This window comes from Nipponia nippon, unplaced genomic scaffold, assembly GCF_047370975.1.
Source record: "Nipponia nippon isolate SJK-2023a ecotype South Korea unplaced genomic scaffold, ASM4737097v1 scaffold_6, whole genome shotgun sequence".
Classification (NCBI taxonomy): Eukaryota; Metazoa; Chordata; class Aves; order Pelecaniformes; family Threskiornithidae; genus Nipponia; species Nipponia nippon.
The window spans coordinates 80,258,632-80,278,781 of record NW_028262380.1 but is presented as its reverse complement, the minus strand read 5'-3'; the positions used below and the strand labels follow the sequence as shown (position 1 = coordinate 80,278,781).

The following is a 20,150-nucleotide window of genomic DNA, read 5'->3' as shown; positions in this document are numbered from 1 at the left end:
AAATGGTTTTTAACTTGTAAAACGCAACTTGTGGCTCTCTTTGACCTTTAGATCAACAGGATGATCAGGAAAGGACAGAGGAAAGACTGGCCCACATTGCTGATCATCTTGGATTCAGCTGGACAGGTAAAAATGCATGTCGTGTACTCCAGAGAGAAAGGAGGGGAGCATTCCTCGCTTTGTTCATGTTTCTTTCAGATCATTTCCTAATTATCTAAAGATGTTTTATAGAAATATTTCAGTAGCTTACTGTCTTCTGGTTACTAAGATTCCTATAGCCTATTAGGTAAGACCTCAGGTGCAGAGGTGAGGCCTCTGCACTTGCTGTGGCATCTCCAGAGGGAAAACTGCTAGGATGGGAGAGTGACAGAGAACTGGCATATGTTACTCTACTCTTTCTTGCAAAATGCAACAACTCTGGCTGGAAGATAAATGAATATATGAACAAACATCATCTCTGTTCTGGAACTCCTGAGCTGGAAGGCCACTATAGGGATAAATTACATCAATTTCTTTTCTACAGAACTGTGCTGAGGAAAAAGGGATGAAAAGGGACCTATTTGTAACAATTGCTTTAATATTGTGGATTTAATAGATCTGAGACAGTTAACATTACTGGGGACAAGTGAAAGTAACACAGAATGAAATGCAGATGTCTGTCACTGAAAATCAGCTCGAAAGCATTTACAAAGAAAAAGAGCCACGCAGAAATCTCAATGCTGTGTCAAACTGTGCAGTCCAACAAAAAATTGCTACAAAAAATAAAAATAGGGTCTACACTTTTTTGTATCTATCCCTACAGCAGTACCGCGCTCCTGAAAATAAGCAAGGCTCTAGGACAGTTGTATACCAGAGAAAAAATGTTAGCTCCTTGATAATGAAGATTGTGCTCTCTACTGTTTTTATAAGCATCTTCAGAGTATATGCAAAACATCACTGATACTTTTGCTTATGTTACCTCTTCCTTTCCTGTCCTCTGTGTCAATCCATAGAGAAGACTGGGAGCATATGTCACTCATCCCAACATGGATTATCTTGAAATCAGTAGGGCTCGGACCTGTGCAACATAACACATTAGGAATCTGCTGAAAATTTTATATTAATGAATAGACAGTTTGGAAAAGGAAACTAGAAAAAATGGATGCTCATCAAATTAGACATTAATGTTTTGTAGCATTTTGGAGAGAGCAGGGTAATACACCTGCATAAATATTCCTGTCTTACATTGTGGTAAAGATTGATTATAGTAAAGATTACTATGTCAAATGTTACTTTGGGAAATAAAATAGTGGTTATTTTTTGTTCAAACTACCTAGAATTTGAATCCAATGTGTAGTTACTGTATATTTGTTGAACTTTACAGTTGCACCAGTTTACAAGCCGGCCTGGGAATAAGGTTATCTGGGGTTTGGGGTTAGGGTTCCCTCCACCCTGTTGAAACATGACACCCTCCAAAATCAAGTCCGTGCCACTATAGCGATAATGACAGTGCAATAGAATATGAATCCTTCTTTGTGAAAGAAGCAGAAATTTGGAGACCAGGAATGACAGTAGGAATCTCACAAATTCTCCATGGCTTTAGCTCATTTGATGACCTGCTTCAACAGTTGCATCTTAGTTTGGTGATGGCAGAAAGCTGCTCCTGGTTCTGGACACAATAAAGATGTTACAGACTATTAAACCATTTCTCTTTTCTGGACTGCAGTCTGAGCCTATGCTACATCAGAAAGACATCAGTTATTCTTAGTTTCGTATTTTCAGTTTTTGGTTTTCAACTGTAATTCATAGACATTTACATTTCTTTAAATGAAACAAGTCCAGGGGAGTAGTAGTAGTATGCTTTAATCTAGCCCTACAAAATGCCATTACTTAAAATGAATTCTTTTGTTAGATTTTGATCAAAGTTTCTGAAACAGTCAACATTTCAGAGGATGGAATCTGCTGAGCATGGTGCTCTGTAGCTAGAAATATTTTTATCTGCTCATGTGCTATTTCTGCAACTGCACTCTATTTGATAGCTTGTCACTGCTGAATTTTGTCAGTAGTGTTGTGCCTCTGAGAACGAGGAATGCTAGACACAAAAAATAAAAGCTCCCATGGACCCATCACTTCTAGGCATAATGCATATCTGTCTTTGTCATGAACTTACTGCTTAACAATGTCTCTAAATATAACACAAGGTACACAGGAGCAACGAGAATTTGGTTTCAGAAAAGTTTGTAATCCACTTTGCTGCTGACAGCCATAAAATAGATGTAAGGTGGGGAAAAAGAAAAAGACATCTTTACAGAGATGGATTTCTTTTTCAGAGCTAGCAAGAGAACTGGATTTCACAGAAGAGCAAATTCACCAGATCCGAATTGAAAATCCTAATTCACTTCAAGACCAGAGCCATGCACTCCTCAAATACTGGCTTGAAAGGGATGGGAAACACGCAACAGGTTCGTTTCCAGTTATAGTACTTACAACTGTCTCCGATTTGCTAGTTGAGGTGACAGATGTGTGATATAATCACAAAAAGAAAATGTGGGTAAGATTTAGGCTATAGAAAGAATGAGCATAGATTGTACTTAATTTTTTTTTAAGCTTGTCTGTATAACACGGCATATGAGGATTCTCAGAGAAAATAGTTCAAGCTTGTTCATTTGAGGGCAAGGCAGAACATCTTACAGCAAAGAAAGAGTGGAAAAAGGCCTCTTTTTCCTAAGCTGAAAAATGTTTCGGGAAACTAAACAAATTTGTTAAAGGAAAAAACAAAACGAGTGGTAATTTTTATAGGCAGCCTTTCAGTTAATTTTGGATTTTACGCAGCAATGCTTCTAAATGCATTGGTATGGTATACATGACATTATATTGCTCAGTATCCTATATATGCCTTTCATATGGAAAACAGAAGGGAGAGAGCATGTGCAATTCTTAACTCAGCTACATGGTGTCGTTCTAATGCCACAGATACAAATCTTACCCAATGTCTCACAAAAATCAACCGAATGGATATTGTTCACCTCATGGAGACCAGCGGCATAGATTCCATGCAGGTCCACGGCACTCGCACGTACGCAGAAATTGAACAAACAATAGGATTGGACCATAGTGAAGGTAAACGTCTCCTGATCCACACTGCCCAGGTTATCTAGTCTAAGCACTAGCTTCTGTTCCGAAATGTTTGACCAGGATAATCCATTAACTCGTATGACTGAATGCTAGAACCTCGTTTTGAAAGCACAGATAATATGGATGAATGCAAGCATGACATCACACAGGCATAAGATCTCTGCATTAGCTGATTCTTGTAAAGCAAATAAAGGAATGTTGTCAGAAACTACTGCAAATACTCATGCCCGGTTTGTTGCGGTTTTTTTGCTTATACAAGTACTTTCATAAAAGTTGAGAAGGTTGCATTAGGATTTGATCAAGATTTGTAAAAGGAAAACTACTCCATGCTTTGGAAAAGCCTTTGGATTCAAGGATCCAGGATATTGTAATTCTGCTATGATTCTGTTGGATTTCTTAAGTTTAAAAGTTCAGTAGATTAGATGAATACTTGTAAACTAAAGAAACACCTCCAAATTATGTGACATAAAATTCTCTTTTCTGGAAGTGATACTTTTACATCCTTAACTTAGTATTGATCTAGTAGCTCGGTAAAGTATTAGACAGCTGCAAACATCCCATCTTTAAGAGAATGTAGGAATAGAAGGTTGTTTGCTATAATGAGCCTTCTAGTATCACAACCGATTAGTTTTAGAAAGTTAACCTCTATGTCCAGCTCAAATTTAATAAAAGCAGTTATGTTTTCCCCCAAGCTATCCTTCACAGTTCAATAGGTTCCTAGTGAATGTGGCTGGTAAGGAAAAACAAAAGCCCAAGCTTGTTACTTGTAGCCTGTGGAACAGAAACACATATATTATTTCACATTTTTTGCAGAATGAGAGTTCTTGCTTTGAGATTAGGGCTTGGGGGTGGGTGGATGTGTTTATATGCTTTGAAGCACATAAATCAGCTAGTTCTTGCACCTAGTCCTCTATGAATTTCTTTGTCCATACTTGTGTAGTTATTTTTTCCATAAGCAGATAAATAAGGGCGGGGCGGGGCGGGGAGAGTCACTGAAACCTATCGTAATCTACTGGAAAAAACCTGTTGTGAATCTTCTTTCATACTTTGAGGGCTTCAAGCTTAATTACTTTAGGGAAATTTTATTTTGCCTGTTACTGTCAAGATTCATTATTTGGCAATAGTAGTGGTAATCCAGTGTTTCTGCAGCTACTTAGAGAGGTTATATCCTCTCCCACTCAAGATGTCTAAAATTTTCAGGTAATGTGTTCCGTCCAGGGATTTTAAATGCACATGGAGAATGAAAAGCATTTCTTGCATTCTAGTAAGACTTGTAATGACATTTCTCATCTCTCTGTTTTTTAAAGGGTTTTCTGCACTGCAAGAAGAAGTGTACAGTTCAAGACATAAGCAAGAAGAACAACATAGACTACTATCTAAAGACAGTGAGCCAACTGAACACCCTCCTATTGTCTCTGAGGAAGACGTGTCTGTCAGTTATTCTCCTTTTCAGGACAGTACTCCCAGGAGTGAGGCAGAAGTATCAATGGCTGAGCTCCTGAGACAACCACAAAAGGAACAAGTAGAAGCTGAATTCTCAGGGAAACCCCAAGCTGTGCCAGAAGAAACATCTGCTCCACAACGTGAATATTTGTAAGTGTCAAAAGACCAGAATGAAACCTATGTGGAACAGATTCTCTCTCCTCTGTATAATAAGAGGATTTTACAGTTTTCTTCGAAACGTATGAACTCACTAGAATTTTCCTCCAATTGTGCGCACTAGTTCATTAGTTCCTACTGCAGGTTTGACTTCCTAATCCATATGGAGGAAGCTGTAAGGATTAGGAGAGAAAGTCATTTTGTCACTTTGTGAACACAAAGCAACGATCTAGTGTAGTACATAGAAAAGAAGGATAATGTAGAGGTGGATTTTTTTTTTTGCAAACTGTGTATATATTTCATATGTTAGATGGCAAGTAATGTTAAACTTAATGGAATTAACACTAGAGGGGCCTTTCTTCAACTTCGGGATGGCTTTTTCAATTGAGGCAAAATTTTCCAACTTGATCATTACTTACAAAACTCATAACCACGCATTAGGAACTAGAATTTTAAAAGTAAATTTCAGATGGCCAAAGGAACAGAAACAGGGTTTTATACAGACAAGACAAAAGTAGTTAAGGGAACAACACGTGATAAAGTATAGGTTTACAGGACCTGCACAGCAAAGCCTTGAATTCTGATTTGGGGCTGTCAGTGGGGTTGGTTTCATTTGGAAAGGAACTTGAAAGGAACTTGAAAAGGATCATGTTTCGTTCTTCCCACCATCCCTAATCATGCGCCCACGCTGAGAACTCTGTGCAGGGTTGAGTCAGGTGTTCACAGGCTAGCAAAATATCAAGGATCCCCTTCCAAAGAAGTGTGATTTTCCTGGGAGTGATTAGCTTTGATGTGGAGATGCAGCTCCAAACAGTCAAAGTGCAGTTGAGTCCAGCAAATGGTCTTTTGGGGATCCTTTTGCTCAAGATATGCTTTATGCCCAGGAGAGAGTGTGGGAGACAGAAAACAGCATCTAAGGTAGAGGACTTATGTTGCACTGATAGGCAAAAATACCTATACTTCCTGGTGATTTGCATGAGGAAACGAATGTTTTTGAGGAATAGAGAATACATGTGAGACAATATTGCCAATACTAAATGAGAGTAGTGATGACAGGGGAATATCACTACACTTCATGTCTAGTTTGAACTAGGAGGAAAATTGGGCTAGATTTAAATAGCTCGTAAGGAACACATACTAAAAGGAATTATACAATAATATGTATAGTCTGGTGAATGGGAAAAAAAGGCTGGATCAATACTGTTTAACTTATACTACAATTAAATATTTTCTTACTTTAGAGCACAGTTGTTTCAAGGGCAGTAGCTGGGGGAGGACAACAAATTGTCCAAACTCAACTTGTATCAGAAAAAAACATATACATTCAAGTTATTCTATTACTGTTATTATTACTGTTACCTACTCATGGGACTGGTTATAGAGAAGGGAATCTGGACTCCTATTATTAAAATGTAACGATTTCCTCAGTTAATTTTTAGGATGAGAGGGCGAAAAAAGGAAGCATGTAGATGCTAGCTCCAAAGCATCTCAGAAGTTTTAGAAGTGGAAGATTTAATTTTTGCAGGCTCATTATTTTTCAAGCTGTAATGCTACCAGTTTTGATATAGTTGTCTTTTTTTCTTTTTACCAATATACATGAAAATAGAAAAGTCAACCTCAAAAGAAGATTCTAGGTGGTGAAGCAGGTAGTGTTTTCACAAATCAGAAGTGACTTTTTTAAGCTAGTATCAGAGTTATAAGGCTACTTGATAAAACTCAGTTAGATGAGAGTTAGCTTAATATCTGAAGTCACTATTATTCACCCATAAGCAATAGAAAAATATTGCATGTACATATGCTTTAATATATGTATTACCTTTATATATATTACATAGGAATGCATGTAATAGTATGTTTAAATAACTTGCAATTAAATCATAGCAATGTTCAACAGTGAAAATAACACTACAAACAAAATAAGATTCTCTACTAAATTTCTCTACTAAATTTCTGATAAGGCTCCAGAATTCTACATAAAAGTTGGTCTCTCCTCACCTAGAGCTGTATAGCTTATAATTAATGTAGTAGTTGCTTCCCATCCATCTGTAGTGATCCAGTCTCTCTCCCCAAAAAAATAATAGATAATATGTAGATTTGTGAGGGCATAAGTGACAGCAAAGCTCTCATAAAGCCTTTACGAACACCAAGTTTTGCAGAATTGGGTGCAACATTTGGACATCCATTTGGAGATTTTTGTGGGTCGGGAAGATGAGAGGGATGCCTAGTCAGATTGCTCTGTAGTTATTGTCAAGGAGTATCAGTTATTTCTAGACTTTGCTAGGTGACAGATGACATAATACTTAATCAGTGCATAATGTTCCATTTATGGAAACTGGAAAGCACTGCATGGTAGTAACTTCCCTTGAACCTGTAATTCACAGTGTCACAAGTCCAGGAACAGAGCAGTCTACAGCCCCAGTAACTGGAAAAGCAGCGAGCGAAAGATCTGCACACAGCAGTGCGGCAAAGGAAGAGAGAGAAAAACCATCCCCACAGCCCCCATCATCTGCTCAGAGAGGTGACTCTCCCATCATCCAAGAGCCCGAGGACCTCCAGCTCCACCAGGATGACCTCTCTCCAAGGAGAACTAGTCTAGTGATAGTGGAGTCAACTGATGAGCAGACAGAAAAGTTTGGAAGAGGCTATGAAGAGGAATCTTTAGAAAAGGTAAATAGCAGCTTTCCCTCAAAGTCACTGACACAAAAGAACAAGTTTTGTCTCGCTCCTTCCTTAAGATGAGAATATTTTTAATCAGCCTAATGAATCCCCGTCCGCACTGAGTCTTTTCTCCTTTCCTCTGTGGCTGGCTATAGTCATTTGTGTAGACGTTTTCAAAGCTGAAGCAAAACCCAGATCCTAAAGTCTAGACTGTAATTCTGGTTCTGCTACCCTTATTTGTCCTTTGGTCTGTGGCAGTTATGAATTCGTGTAAAGAACAGATGCAGAAACAAACCATGTACAAGTGAAAGCTGAAAAACAGATGTAATGAAAGACAAAGTAATAACATTAAAAGCTTATGAAGAAAGGCAAGACTAGCACAGAGCAGCATGAAGGATGACATGAAAAATATTGTAAAGTTAGTGAGATGGAAAAGAAGGAGCAGGATGTATGTTGCAAAACACTAAAGATGTACTGGAAGAAAAGAACTTGCGGAGGGTGTTTATGTAGCATGCAGGCAATAAAGAGAAATGGAGACAGGAGATGGAAAAGAAGAACAAAAATTATGTGAGGTAGGTCATTGGTTGTGTAAGACAAAGGAACCTTATTGCAGTGTTTGGAGAGGGGAAGACGTCAAGAGGCAAAGAAAGCAAGCAACAATATGGCTGTTAGTGGGGAATTTAAATTACTTGGCAGATAAAGGTTTAAGAACAAACAACTTTGCCTGTTCTAAGTGGAAGAAAAGGAGAAGGCGTAATTGGGCAGGAAATCAGTTTTATCAGTTAAGTTAGAGCAGCGAAAGCACAGTCTACTTAAGCAGACATTGTTTCTTGTTTTGACATTCACCTAGAAACAGGCTCTTCTTTCTTTGCTGCTTATGGTGCCAAATGTACCACCTCTAGAATGAAGAGTTTCAGAGCTTTGCGTCTGGGATCTCAGAATAAGGCTGAATATAAAACGTGTGGGATAACTCAGATGTTGAAAGATTAGCTACAGTAGGACTCCATACAATGGCTGCTGTAGGAAAGGCTGCTCTCAAAGATAATGTACTTCTTTTTCCCTCCAGTTCTTTTATTGAAGTAAAACAACAACAACCAGCACCACCAAAAAGAAACACACACACACACACACCCTTCTTTATTTTCCCCTTGATGCTTTTATACTTTTATATTTCCCAAGTAGTTATTTTCAGCTTCTCTTTGCCTTCTGACCTCTTCATTTAAATTTTTAATTCTTCCTTATGCAGGAGAGAGAAGAACTCCAACGCTTGTTACTAATTTTTCTTGATCTTTCCAGCGCCAAGGCTATCGATACATTGTCCTCTAGTTCAAACTGTTTAGTCCTACTGTCTATATGCTGCACTAGGTACTTCCCGGTACAGAGGATTAAAAGGCTTTCATATAATTTTCTGTGTAATCAATACAGAAACCATATGCAAGATGTATGAATTCCAGAGTTGGTGTTAGTAATACCTTCTAGCCTACCTGCAATGACGTCATGCCACAAATGTCAGGCTTGTTCCCGGCAACCTTAAGAGCACTAAGAGCATCCTATAGAATTAGTACTACAAAGATTCATCCTTCTTTTTTCAATATGCTAATGAACAGGCTAATGCATAGTCAAGTGGCCGAAGCCTCCCACCCCTCATCAGTGTTTCACAGATAAAAGTCAGGTAAGAGGCCAAAATCCTGAAAGCAAAAATTTTCAGAAGTGAAGATGGTTTTAGATAAAAACAAGACAGAACCTGTAAGTACTGCTACTACCACATACAACAGAGCACTGCTTCCATGCTTTCACTAGGAGTTAGCAGAGGAGTTAGGTGAGCTGGAGACCAGCTCGGATGAGGACGAGATGGTCACTACCAGGGTCGTTCGTCGCCGGGTGATTATTCAGGTACAGAGTGTTGACTGATTGCACGAGCCTGTGGTGACTGGGCCCTGGTAACACCTTTAGGCATGCTGCTGAGACAACCACTTGGATGGGATTGCACCTGAAGTTGGAATGCTCCTGAATAATGCACGGAGATTGGATAAGCCATTCCAGTACCTTTTCTTGAAGGGAGGATTATAGTAATACTGCTAACCCAACTCTAAATTCCATTAGATGCCTCAGTAGAAGGAGGACAAAGACTTCTCAGTCCCATACACAACACAGTCAACTAACATCTATTTGCCTGTCCATTGTGGCATAACTTTTCTTTGCATGCCTTTCTAAGTATTTATTTGCAGAACATTTTTTTTTCTAACATTTCTCAATTTTTTTTTCATTCTTTATAACCAATTAACCCATTTCAAAATTGCGTATTTAAAGTTACCTACCCAAAGGCCTTGCTTCATAAAACTTTGTTCTTTGTCATACAGGCTGATAGTATGCCTGAAATGCCACCAGAAACAGTCACAGAAGAGCAATATACAGATGAACATGGCCACACAGTGGTGAAGAAGGTATTGTCTGTTATGCCCCTTGCTACCTTCTTACTGTCCTATAAAAGGGAGGATAAATACATCCACATACATGCCAAATTTTCTTTTGTGAAGGAGCATGATTTTTAAAAGCGGAGCTGGGAAGGACCCAGAATTTCTGTTCATGTGAGAGATTCCAAAGTTTGAAGAATTATTTTGATTCGCAAGATTGTTCTCTGTTACAGTTTACAACTTAACACGACATATTTTGTTATTTTTCCCACTTAAAGCCAATGAAAATTCTGCATAGATCCACATTTCTGAGAAAAAGTTTTAAAAACAAAACAAAACAAAAAAAACCCCACACCACAACAATTTTCTAAGATCACGTTTGCTTGTATTAATGAAACTAATGGAGGGCTGGGTCTGCAAGAGTCATCTAAATCCAGACTTTAGATCTTCAAAATCTCCACTTAGCTGTACCTGACCAGGTTCCTAAATTTCTGTATCTGTACATACAGTCCAGTTTTTATGGCACAAAGAATAGAGAAAGTACTTATTTGTGTGATGGCCTCATAAAATAAGCATTTTCAGACCATGCTTACAAAAGTGAATTCTGCACAGCATGGATGTGGAAGAGGAACTTCTGTGCTCCTTGCTTTATCTGACAACTTAGTGCTTAGAGAAATGGTCTAGGACTTGGCTGAATTCTGCTGGTGGCAAACTCCATCTTCTGTCTCCCAAGAAAACATCGTAGATCCTCACCTGGATAGCCTGTCTCTGCAAGCTGTTTGAATTCATATTAAAATAAACAACCCCACCAAGTATTCTTGGGCACATGAGCATGACCCTATTCTGGGGGTAGGTCTGTGCCTGGGAGGGCAGCACACCCCCACCTCTGCGACTCTTAAATAGAGGTGACCCAGTCTGAGTGAGCATCACAGCAAATAAGCTTTTGGACAAAGCGGGAGGTAACTGCTTAATGTTACCTTGTCAAAAGGGGCTGGGAAGGCATACAAAAATGTAGAGCTCCAGGTGATCCCCAGAGGGAATGCATACCCATCCTCCTGAGAAATTTATCTTCTCTTGAACCCTGTAATTCTCTTCTGCTCCTCTTTGTTTGCCTTGCCAACACCTAGAAAGCTTAAGCACCAGATTAGTCTCCTAAGTAGGTTAATTCCAGCTCACTAGTTCAGCAGTGGTTAGTACCATCGGCGTTACAATGTGATGTGAACCTAGTTCTAAGCATTTGATAGCCAAGCTGCTCACCTCTTACTTTCAGAAACCTTTTTGAAAATGCCAGTCTGAAAATGTTTTCTAGCAGTTGTGCGGTTGTGAAGTACGTTTTCTCTCTAAAACACTATACCTCTTTTCCTAATAATAACTACTGCTTGAGAGAGCCATTCCATATTGAACCCACTTGTGAAGTAAGTTTACGGAAGCTTTGCTGTGTGGTAACCTAAGTAGGGCGAATACATCAACTTGCAGCTTTACTACAGGTACTTGTGAGTATATGTGTTAGAGGCTAAAACACTGAACCATCTCTGTAGGTTTTTCTGTGTAGGAAAAAATGCCCTTTGAGTAGAAAATACTACATAGAGACTAAGAAGGAATATGTTATTGTTAATTCTTTTGGGACAAAGCTCTGTTTCATTCCTTCAGGTCACTAGAAAGATCATCCGGCGATACGTTTCTCCAGATGGCACAGAAAAAGAGGAAGTCCTAATGCAAGGAACGCCACAAAACCCTGTCACTGTCGAAGAAGGCGATGGCTATTCCAAAGTCGTAAAACGGGTTGTGCTGAAGAGCGACAGTGAACAGTCAGAGGTCAGATCTTCTACTTCCCTTGCGATGCTACAAAGCAGCAGTACACCAACAGTGTACTTAGTAACTGCGTCTTACTCATGCCAACAACATTCAGTTTTGAATGATACTTTAAAACGTTTTCTTGCAGATGGAAAGGCCTCAGAATAAAGACAGGGAAAAGGCGGGGGGTGGGAAAGAGGGCAGGGAAAGAGAGCAGTTTTCTCGGAAAATAAGTCAGGATATAGATTCTGCGATTTATGAGAAGTACCGAATTCAAAAAGAAAGCAGCTTTGTACTAAGATGACATACAGATAAATGGCAAATCTGTATTTGTTATTATACCTGTTACTCTAATAAGAAAATCAGTGAATGTTATAATGAAATGATCTGATGTTCTCTAGGTTTCTACAACTAAGCCCTTCTAAAACTATACGGTTATATTAGGTTTAGCTTACTGGTGTGTGCTTTGCTTTGAAGAGGCTAAAAAAAAGTATTCCTTTCATGCAAACTGTTTGTACAGCCAGGTAATTAAAAAGAAAAAACAACCTGAAAAAGTAAGTGCTTTGCAGTTTATCTTTTCCTGCCTTAGTTCACCATGTAGCCCTACAGACATTTGTATCAGCAAAATTAAGGTTGTGGCAGAGGGCCAGAAGCTACTAATAGGGCTTGCTTTCAGCAGTTCTGCAGTTGAAAGCAACGTTTAACAAGCGGTCATTAAAAATGCTAAGAACATAATTGCCATTCTCTCTTGCCAGAATTAATCATCAGAATTAATTCTCTAGGAGTAAGGTAACAAGAAAACAAAGGAATTTTTTTCAGTTAGCTTACCGGACCAGAGCTACTCTTTATCATACGGAACCCATATACATTAAATTCGTATTTTGCCAAATAAAATCGAGTTTGTCGTTTTCCCATGGCATTCTAATATTCTGGTCTGTTGCTCCTGTAAGCGTTCCTTGGTTTTACAAGTGTGACTCATCTCTCGGAAGAACATCTTAAAATTAAGATATGGGCTGATACCACTAATTTGTATTCCCTGTGTGAATACAGCAAGGATTCACAGCAAGAGGTCCACTTGTTACTTGGTGTAACTCCAGTGGCCTTGGCACGTAAGCCAGTACGGCAGCCTGTGGTGTGGTGGAGGGTAGCGATAGCCCTGCCGCCCTCAGGCTAGTTCAGGTTCCAGAAGCAGTTTTCACCCTGCCAGCATAAAGCTTCTCAGCAGAATAAATTATCCAGGGCTGTTCCTGCTGTCTGAACCGGCACGTTATCTTACAATGTCTCGTTCTGGAGCTGTAAAGCAGGTAATAAAATGCACACTCACTATTCTGATGCGTACACGTAGAAAGTGAGACTCTTCTTATGTTCATGTTCTCTATGGCAATGATAAAGAAAGAATGAGAGAGTAACTAAAAGCTTTGTTCATATCTATTATGTAATTCCTATCCAGTATACTTCTGCTTTCTAACCTCACAGGTGACTCTGTCTGAGCCTGCTGTTTTGCCTAGTGCCTCCAAATTCCAGTCTGAACCAGTGGAAGGCCGTAAGGTCAGCAAAGTCATAAAGACCACTGTAGTGCAAGGAGAGAGAATGGAGAAACACCTGGGGGATGCTAGCTTAGCTACTGATCTTCCGTCAGCCAAAGAGGACTTTGAAGAGGTAAAAATGCCTTTTAAATATAAATATTTTTAAAAGTGTCACAACATACCTGGGGACAGTCTACTCTACTGAAAGTTTTGTTGGTGGAGCATCACGCTCAAGTACTGAGTATAAACCTCTGTTGTTATACGCAGCCATGTTATAAAAGGATTAGTATATGGGGGAGGGGAAGCTAACATTACAGAATCAGCTATGAAACATTTTAAGATTCTAAAAAGCCCACAGAGACTTTAAGTGAAGTTGTTAAAAATCATGGGTGGGGTTACCATTAAAGAAAAAGTTAATTCATATGTTACCACGCATGGAGCTAATTTTAGAAATTGATACAATTTCTGGGTAAGCTGATGTATTTGTCCTTGAAAGGAAGAAATAGCTACCTAGCTAATTAGCACCTTCCCTGTTTTTATGCTTTTTCTGATCAGTTTAGACATTTCAGTAATAGAAGTGTGATATTGAATTAATATAGCTTTTTCTGTAAGGAACTGATAGCACTTCACTCTTAATCCATTTTATTGTCCCTTTGAATAACACGTGTAAAACATCGTAAAGGTTCACGTGGATAAAAGTTTTGTGTCATTAGATGCAATGTAAGTACTTGGCTTCGTTTTTTAATTTGAAAAAATATCTTATAAAAACATAGATGCAACAATGACACGGTCTGGATATTTTCTGCTGTACAATGCTATTATAGCTTGCAGGAAGACAAGCGCTAAACTATTAGATTGAGATGCCAAATTTCACATTACGAATCTAGGCCCAGCAGCCAGATCCCTCTCTTCTGACAATAACAAAAGAAGCAGCAAAAACTGTCATGTAGAGGTTCAAAGAAACGGCTTGGGAAATAACCCTTTTTTCCCAGCTTGCAGCTTCTAGTTTAGTAACTCAAGCAGCCTGTGGAAGATACCACAGACAAACCCACATCCAGCCAAAAGGAAAATAAAAATGCTGCGTTTTTTCCTGTTTTTCTGTTTTCTATGAAGTATGTTCTGTGGAAAAGCTTGCCAGACTCCATTCCCTGCTTCTCCCATTTCAGTACAGTCGAGGCTCAGAAGTATCACCCACCATTTCTACGTATACCTGCCTCTGTACTGCTGCCCAGGCAGCTCGAGGTGGCGGTGGGAACAGCTATAAAAGAAAGTATTTTCTGTGGCAGGAGAAAGGTCGCTGTAGCAGCTGTCATAAACACACATAAAGGATGAGTGCTGCAAGGCCTTGAGCTGGGCTACTTCAAAGTTGAAAAGAAAGTACCAAGACATGCTTCAGTACAATTATTAGCAAAATGAAACTATCCTATACAAGAAACTGGAACTGATCTGTACATTTGAGGAATATTTGAAAGGATGCAAATGGCAGGCAGATGCTTCTCGTAGTTCTCTATTCATCATTTTCTCAGCATTCAACTTCATTAATGTAAAGCACTAAGGTATGAAGAGCAATTATCTTTTGTCCTAGGTTTTTGGGGTTTGTTTTAATTTGAAGTTTATGTTTTAATCCGAGGCTTTGAGCTATACAGGTAACCAAATGAAAGTCCAACTCCCTGCTTTAGTAGAGAAAGAAATCCTGAAAGAGGACGGATCAATTATTAAAAGGTTTGGCCTGGCATGTCAGTGAACCGTTACTAGATAAGGATTAACAAACTCTTAATAAATGAGTGGATTTAAGTGAGTGTCTGAAGTGAAACCACTGGCAGCATCTAAAGCCTTATTTGCAAAAGTACTAAAGATTACTACTAACATTCTGTCACAGGAAGGGATATAGGCACTGGAAAGGTCTACGTTCACTTGAAAAGACTCGGTGAATAGGGGCGTGGTGGGTTCACGTCGGAACGGGGCGGGAAGCGAATAGGAAGAGCAAAAGTGAGAAAACTCATGGGTTGAATGAAGACAGTTTAACAAGTGACGGAAAGAGGGAAGAACAACCAAACAGGTGATGAAAAGGCAATCACTCGCCACCTCCCACAAGCAGATTGATACCCTGCCAGTCGCTGAGCAGTGGTCACCTTGGAAGATATAACCCCTTCAGCCCCCCAGCTTCTTCCTCTACCCCCTGTTTTTATTGCTGAGCATGGAATATCCCTTTGGCCAGTTCGGGTCAGCTGTCCTGGCTGTGTGCCCTCCCAATCTCTTGCCCACCCCCAGCCCTACTCACTGAGGGGGCCAGTGGGGGAAAAAAGAGAAAATATCGATGCTGTGTAAGCACCGTTCAGCAGTAGTCAAAGCATTGGTCTGTTACGAACACTGTTTTAGACCCAAATGGGCAAGAGTGCACTACGCAGGCTGCTCTGGAGAAAGTTTACTGCATCCTGGCTAGACCCAATGCAAAGGGGTAGCGCTGCCTAGCTGATTTCATAGGAGGCAATACAAGAATCAAGATCAAGGTTACTTCAAAGATTTTTTTTTTCGTGCCAGTTGACTCTGTGTTCATTTGATAATTTGAACATTACAAAAATAGATGACAGGATATATGGAGATAGATATATATAGATACATGCACGTGACAGTTGAGTCTTAAGAAAAATGAGGCAGGGCAGATAGGAAAATACTTAGGAGGAAAAAAAAAAAGCTACTGTAGTACAGCAAGTGTATTCTTTCCTACCACAGACAACTTGAGCCATGGCTGCTACAGGCTAGTATCTTCTACGAACCATTTCTTTCAGACCATTTGAATTGATAGTGGCCTTTGGGGTGGTAAAGCCAACGTTAGCATTTGAAAGAGCATCCTGACCAAACCGAGTCTGTAACCCTAACAAGCTGTAGAACACATACCGGTTTCAGAGTTAGCGGGATGGTGTCACGGGGACACACTGAGAGCCAGACGACCTGCTGCATCTGCTTTGGGATGAAGGGTACGCATTCTTGTCCAAGTGCTCCATCTGACGGGGGACCTTTTGGTCATTCAGGTCAAATTAAGAGGTGTCAGCTGTCTGATAAAAATCAAGCTATTCCTGGCTGAGCACGCAGGAATTTCCAAGCGTGCTTGGCTTCCCGTGGTCCTCTCTCAAGGATACTCACCAAAAATTTGGCTTCTGGGTAAGGCTAAGAAAGAGACACCCAGCTGTCCTATGACAACTTCATTTATTTCCCTAGATCTGGAAGGGACTTGCGAGGGTTAAGGTTCTGACTAGTTGAGCAAGATGGTTCCAATGAGGTAAGAGAGTAATTAACAGCATAGCTTAGGACACTAGATTCCCACAAATGTAGTTTTACTGATGGTCAGAAGTAAGACTTGTTCAGAAGTAAGTGTTCAAGAAACTAATTAGCTTAAATTACTGTTGTACAGGACAACCCTGTATGTCGAAGTTAAACACAGCAAATAGGAAGGTCTTGTGTGAATTTCAACGTACGTTGCATGTCTGTGTGTTACAGCATGTTTTTGCTGGGCATCTAAAACTGTATGCTTAATCAGCGTATAGAGATTAATTGCTATTAGTTTACATTATGAAGGCCAATTAAAGCGGTGGTGTGTGTTGTATTCAGAATGCATAACGAATATCTGACCTCAGTAGCTGGTTTAAACTGCGAGCTATAGTTGTTCTCATGTTATTTGGAATGAAAAAGCCTTAAAACTGCAGCTGAAAAGGAGCATTTTTTAAAACCTTCAGGAACTGTGGGCTTTTTAAGACCGTTTATTTTGTTTTAGGACAACGCTGAGTAAAGCCAGCACGCAGAAGAGGACTGTGATGAAGGATCGGTATGGAAAACATGTTCACATAGAAGAGCTGGAAGACACACCAGAAGCACTACCACAGGATGACCTCCAACATGACCTCCAGCAGCTTCTTAGACACTTCTGCAAAGAGGACTGGAAACAGGAGGCGAAGTGAGAAGCTGCCACCCCTCAACAACACCACATAACCATCCATCCCGTACGCAGCATTCATCTTCTCTAGGTGTAGACATTATTACCTACATAATCACTGGAAGACACTGCCATTTCTACTTGTGCAGATGCAGTGAATTCATTTCTTCCCCCCCGTGTTTGATTTTGGGTTTTTGTTATTTTTTACCCCGTGAGCTAATTTGTGACCAAAGATATCATCCTTCATTCAGGATGATTTATCCACCAAATCGTCGTCTTTGTGCTGTACTGGGAATTTGTCAGCATCGCCACTTCTTGCTGTTCCTTTGCTTCTGCACTAGCTTCATGAAATCGCATTTGTCAAGCGAACTTCATCTACAGGCCTCTTCAAGTGACTATGTACATGCACCATAAAAAAAGGGAGTTAACATGTAAACTGTATATAGCAAGAGTATTTGGACTTACAAGACTGCAGAAAACACACTGCCTATGACTACAATTAGCATCATGGATTACAAGGTCTATTGACACTGCTGAAGAGCGATTAATAAGATAATGTTAACACAATCGACTGCAAACACAGACTGACTAAGGAGGAAGCACTGCAGATCTACTGCATCCATAAGACTTCCAGTTTAGGGACCTATTATAGTTAAAGGCTCTAAGAGTCAGGCTAAAAACCTGGAAATTCAGCTGTTCTCACGAAGTAACAGCTGACCGTGGCCATTAATACTTCTAAGACCTTCGGACAGCCACTTAAAGATTTCCAGAAAACGAAAAGAAAAGGAAAAAAAAAAAAAAAAGAATACCCAATTAGGTAACCAACTTGCTAGCAGCTATATCTATGGCACATTTGCATACGGTATTAAAATCTTTTAGATCTGGACATGTGGCAGGGTGTATTAAACAATTATAACTACAGTAGTTTCCTGGTTTCATCACCGCTTAGCAAACCACACCGTCTTATTGGTGGTACCTCCTGCTGGCCACTGCACTGTAGATAACTATGGGAGAAAGACTTACCCACGATACAAGGAGAATAATTGATTCACCGTGTTTTATCGAGATTGCCTCTTATCCGATACATGCATGTGGCATTTGAAGGTCAAAGCCAAACCCTCCTATAATCACGTCAGCTTGTTAGCCCTCTTAGCACTGAGCGAGCAGTTTTTATCTTCCAATCAAGTGTTTTTTAAAGAGAAAGTGCTCACAATCCTTGAAAGCCAGTTTCTGTTCATATTTTGTTATCTATCTATAAATATAATATATATATTTCTAAACCAACCCTCTGAAAACCACGATAGCATGTCTGCACTTTTCTTTTCAAAAAGGGAACATAAAGATCTGACAGTTGGGTGTTCTCTACCTTAATATTTAACGGAAGGAGCTCTGTAGTGTTTTAGCATATATAATACACGCACGCACACACACGCACACACTAAATGTTTTTAAACAGCTGTTTGATTTTTTAATAGTATACTCAAAACCAGAGTAAACCAAATCCTCTCCTCTAGGAGTAAGACTTTTTCCAAGCTTATCTGGCCTTCTACGATTATAGGGTGGTTTGGTTTTTTGAATGACTCACTCAGCGCTCAGAACAAGGGCACTTCCTCATTAAGGTAACGATGCCAACAGCATGAAAACATCTTGGGAGTTCTGGCTTCTTGCAGGCAAAATGACCCAAGGTGCCATGCTGACACTTTTTTGGCAGGCAGGAAAAAAACAAAACAAAACAACACGAACCAAAAAAAAAAAAAAAAAAAGAAGTGTTTTGGCAGCCAAACCGAATGAGACCCATGATGAAACATTTCACAACGCATCATGGCTTTCTTCTTGTCGGAGACAGCACAGGATGATCTTCAAGGATGGGGCTCTAAAGAAATGCATTTCTGTTGTGTTATTTGCGGTGCAGATGATGTTCTGTGTAACAACATAATGGTTATTCACCTCTTATTTTGATTTTTTGCTGTGTTATCAAAGAACTTGAATACTGTGAGAAGAAGTGAATTTTAAGTTGACGAATCAGCATCTTGTTCCCATGGTGATAACACTAATTGAATATATCTATGAGGGCATGTATTAGTTAAAAATTAAAAAAAAAAAATACAACACTAACAATACATAGCTGCAATGTGTACAATGGCTGATTTAACTAAATAAAAATGTACAAGTGTTAAATGTAGAAATAATGGCTCACTCTCTTTTACTGCCACTGCAGCATAAAAAGGAACGGCACCCATTTGGGTGCCTCAACTGAACTATCATCATTGTAATTCCTCTGGACCCAGCTCCCTGAGATAGATATTTTTTTTTTTTAATTCTGCTATTCAGCACTGATTGGTGTCAGTCCTTACAACAGTCAGATACAACATTTTTTTAAATCATTGATAACAGTTTTTCAAAGGGTATCTAGCCATGTTTTCTACTTATTTTATTGGACCTGAAATTGTGGAATTTTCCTTCAAATATGGCCCAGACTGTTACAGTCGGTTACTTTTTCCGTCCCCACTACTCAGAGTTTCTCAGCCAGAGGAAAGACAGGGAAGAAAAACATAGGGTGAAATTCTGTCACGTCTCACGTCCTTGTAACACACAGAAAATATTGGGAAGAGTCTGTTTTGTCACCGATTTAAATTTATTCGATATCAGTCCGTACCAATTCTGTTACTGCAGCTGGATCCCTGGCGAATGTAACAGGTCGCGCTGCCGCAGCATCCCCTCTCTCTGCTGTTCGCTCGTGCGCTACCTTCACGGCCGTCAAAGGAGTCCTCCGACCTACGCCTCACGTAGCGGGGAAACCGTCAGTTTAAGCAGTTTCTGTATGCACCAAAATTCAGAGTCATTGAACCTCACGGATTAAGGGGCAAAAAGGGCCCAGGAGAGGCACGCTTGAGCTCCCTGCCGAGGCCAGAAGGATGCCCGCGGGCCAGAGCTCGCACCCGGGGCACGGGAGGTCCGCGATCAAACCACGGCTCAGGCAGTCGTGGCCATGTCAAGGCCCACACATTCGAGGTGAAGACCTAAGCCAAAGGCTGCTGACTGTTTCCTCTCTTCCCCCTTCTTTTCCCAAAGAAAGACAATTGTATTTAAAAAAAAAAAAAAAACACAAAATCA

At 39.8% G+C, this 20,150-nt stretch overlaps 1 protein-coding gene across 8 annotated transcripts in view; it reads left to right on the top strand.

Moving 5' to 3' along the window:
- ANK2 (ankyrin 2) overlaps window positions 1–19,219 on the top strand; it is a 380,502-nt gene extending 361,283 nt beyond the window's left edge. For all 8 annotated transcript variants that reach the window (XM_087737387.1, XM_087737386.1, XM_087737390.1 and 5 more), the window contains 11 exons: window positions 52–126; window positions 2,310–2,441; window positions 2,953–3,099; window positions 4,422–4,707; window positions 7,095–7,380; window positions 9,172–9,264; window positions 9,732–9,815; window positions 11,436–11,600; window positions 13,056–13,238; window positions 14,736–14,827; window positions 16,878–19,219. In XM_087737387.1, the coding sequence (XP_087593513.1) occupies window positions 52–126; window positions 2,310–2,441; window positions 2,953–3,099; window positions 4,422–4,707; window positions 7,095–7,380; window positions 9,172–9,264; window positions 9,732–9,815; window positions 11,436–11,600; window positions 13,056–13,238; window positions 14,736–14,827; window positions 16,878–17,061 (1,727 nt within the window). In that variant the 3' untranslated portion in view covers window positions 17,062–19,219. The remainder of the gene's footprint in view (window positions 1–51; window positions 127–2,309; window positions 2,442–2,952; window positions 3,100–4,421; window positions 4,708–7,094; window positions 7,381–9,171; window positions 9,265–9,731; window positions 9,816–11,435; window positions 11,601–13,055; window positions 13,239–14,735; window positions 14,828–16,877) is intronic.
- The last annotated feature ends 931 nt before the right edge of the window (window positions 19,220–20,150 follow it).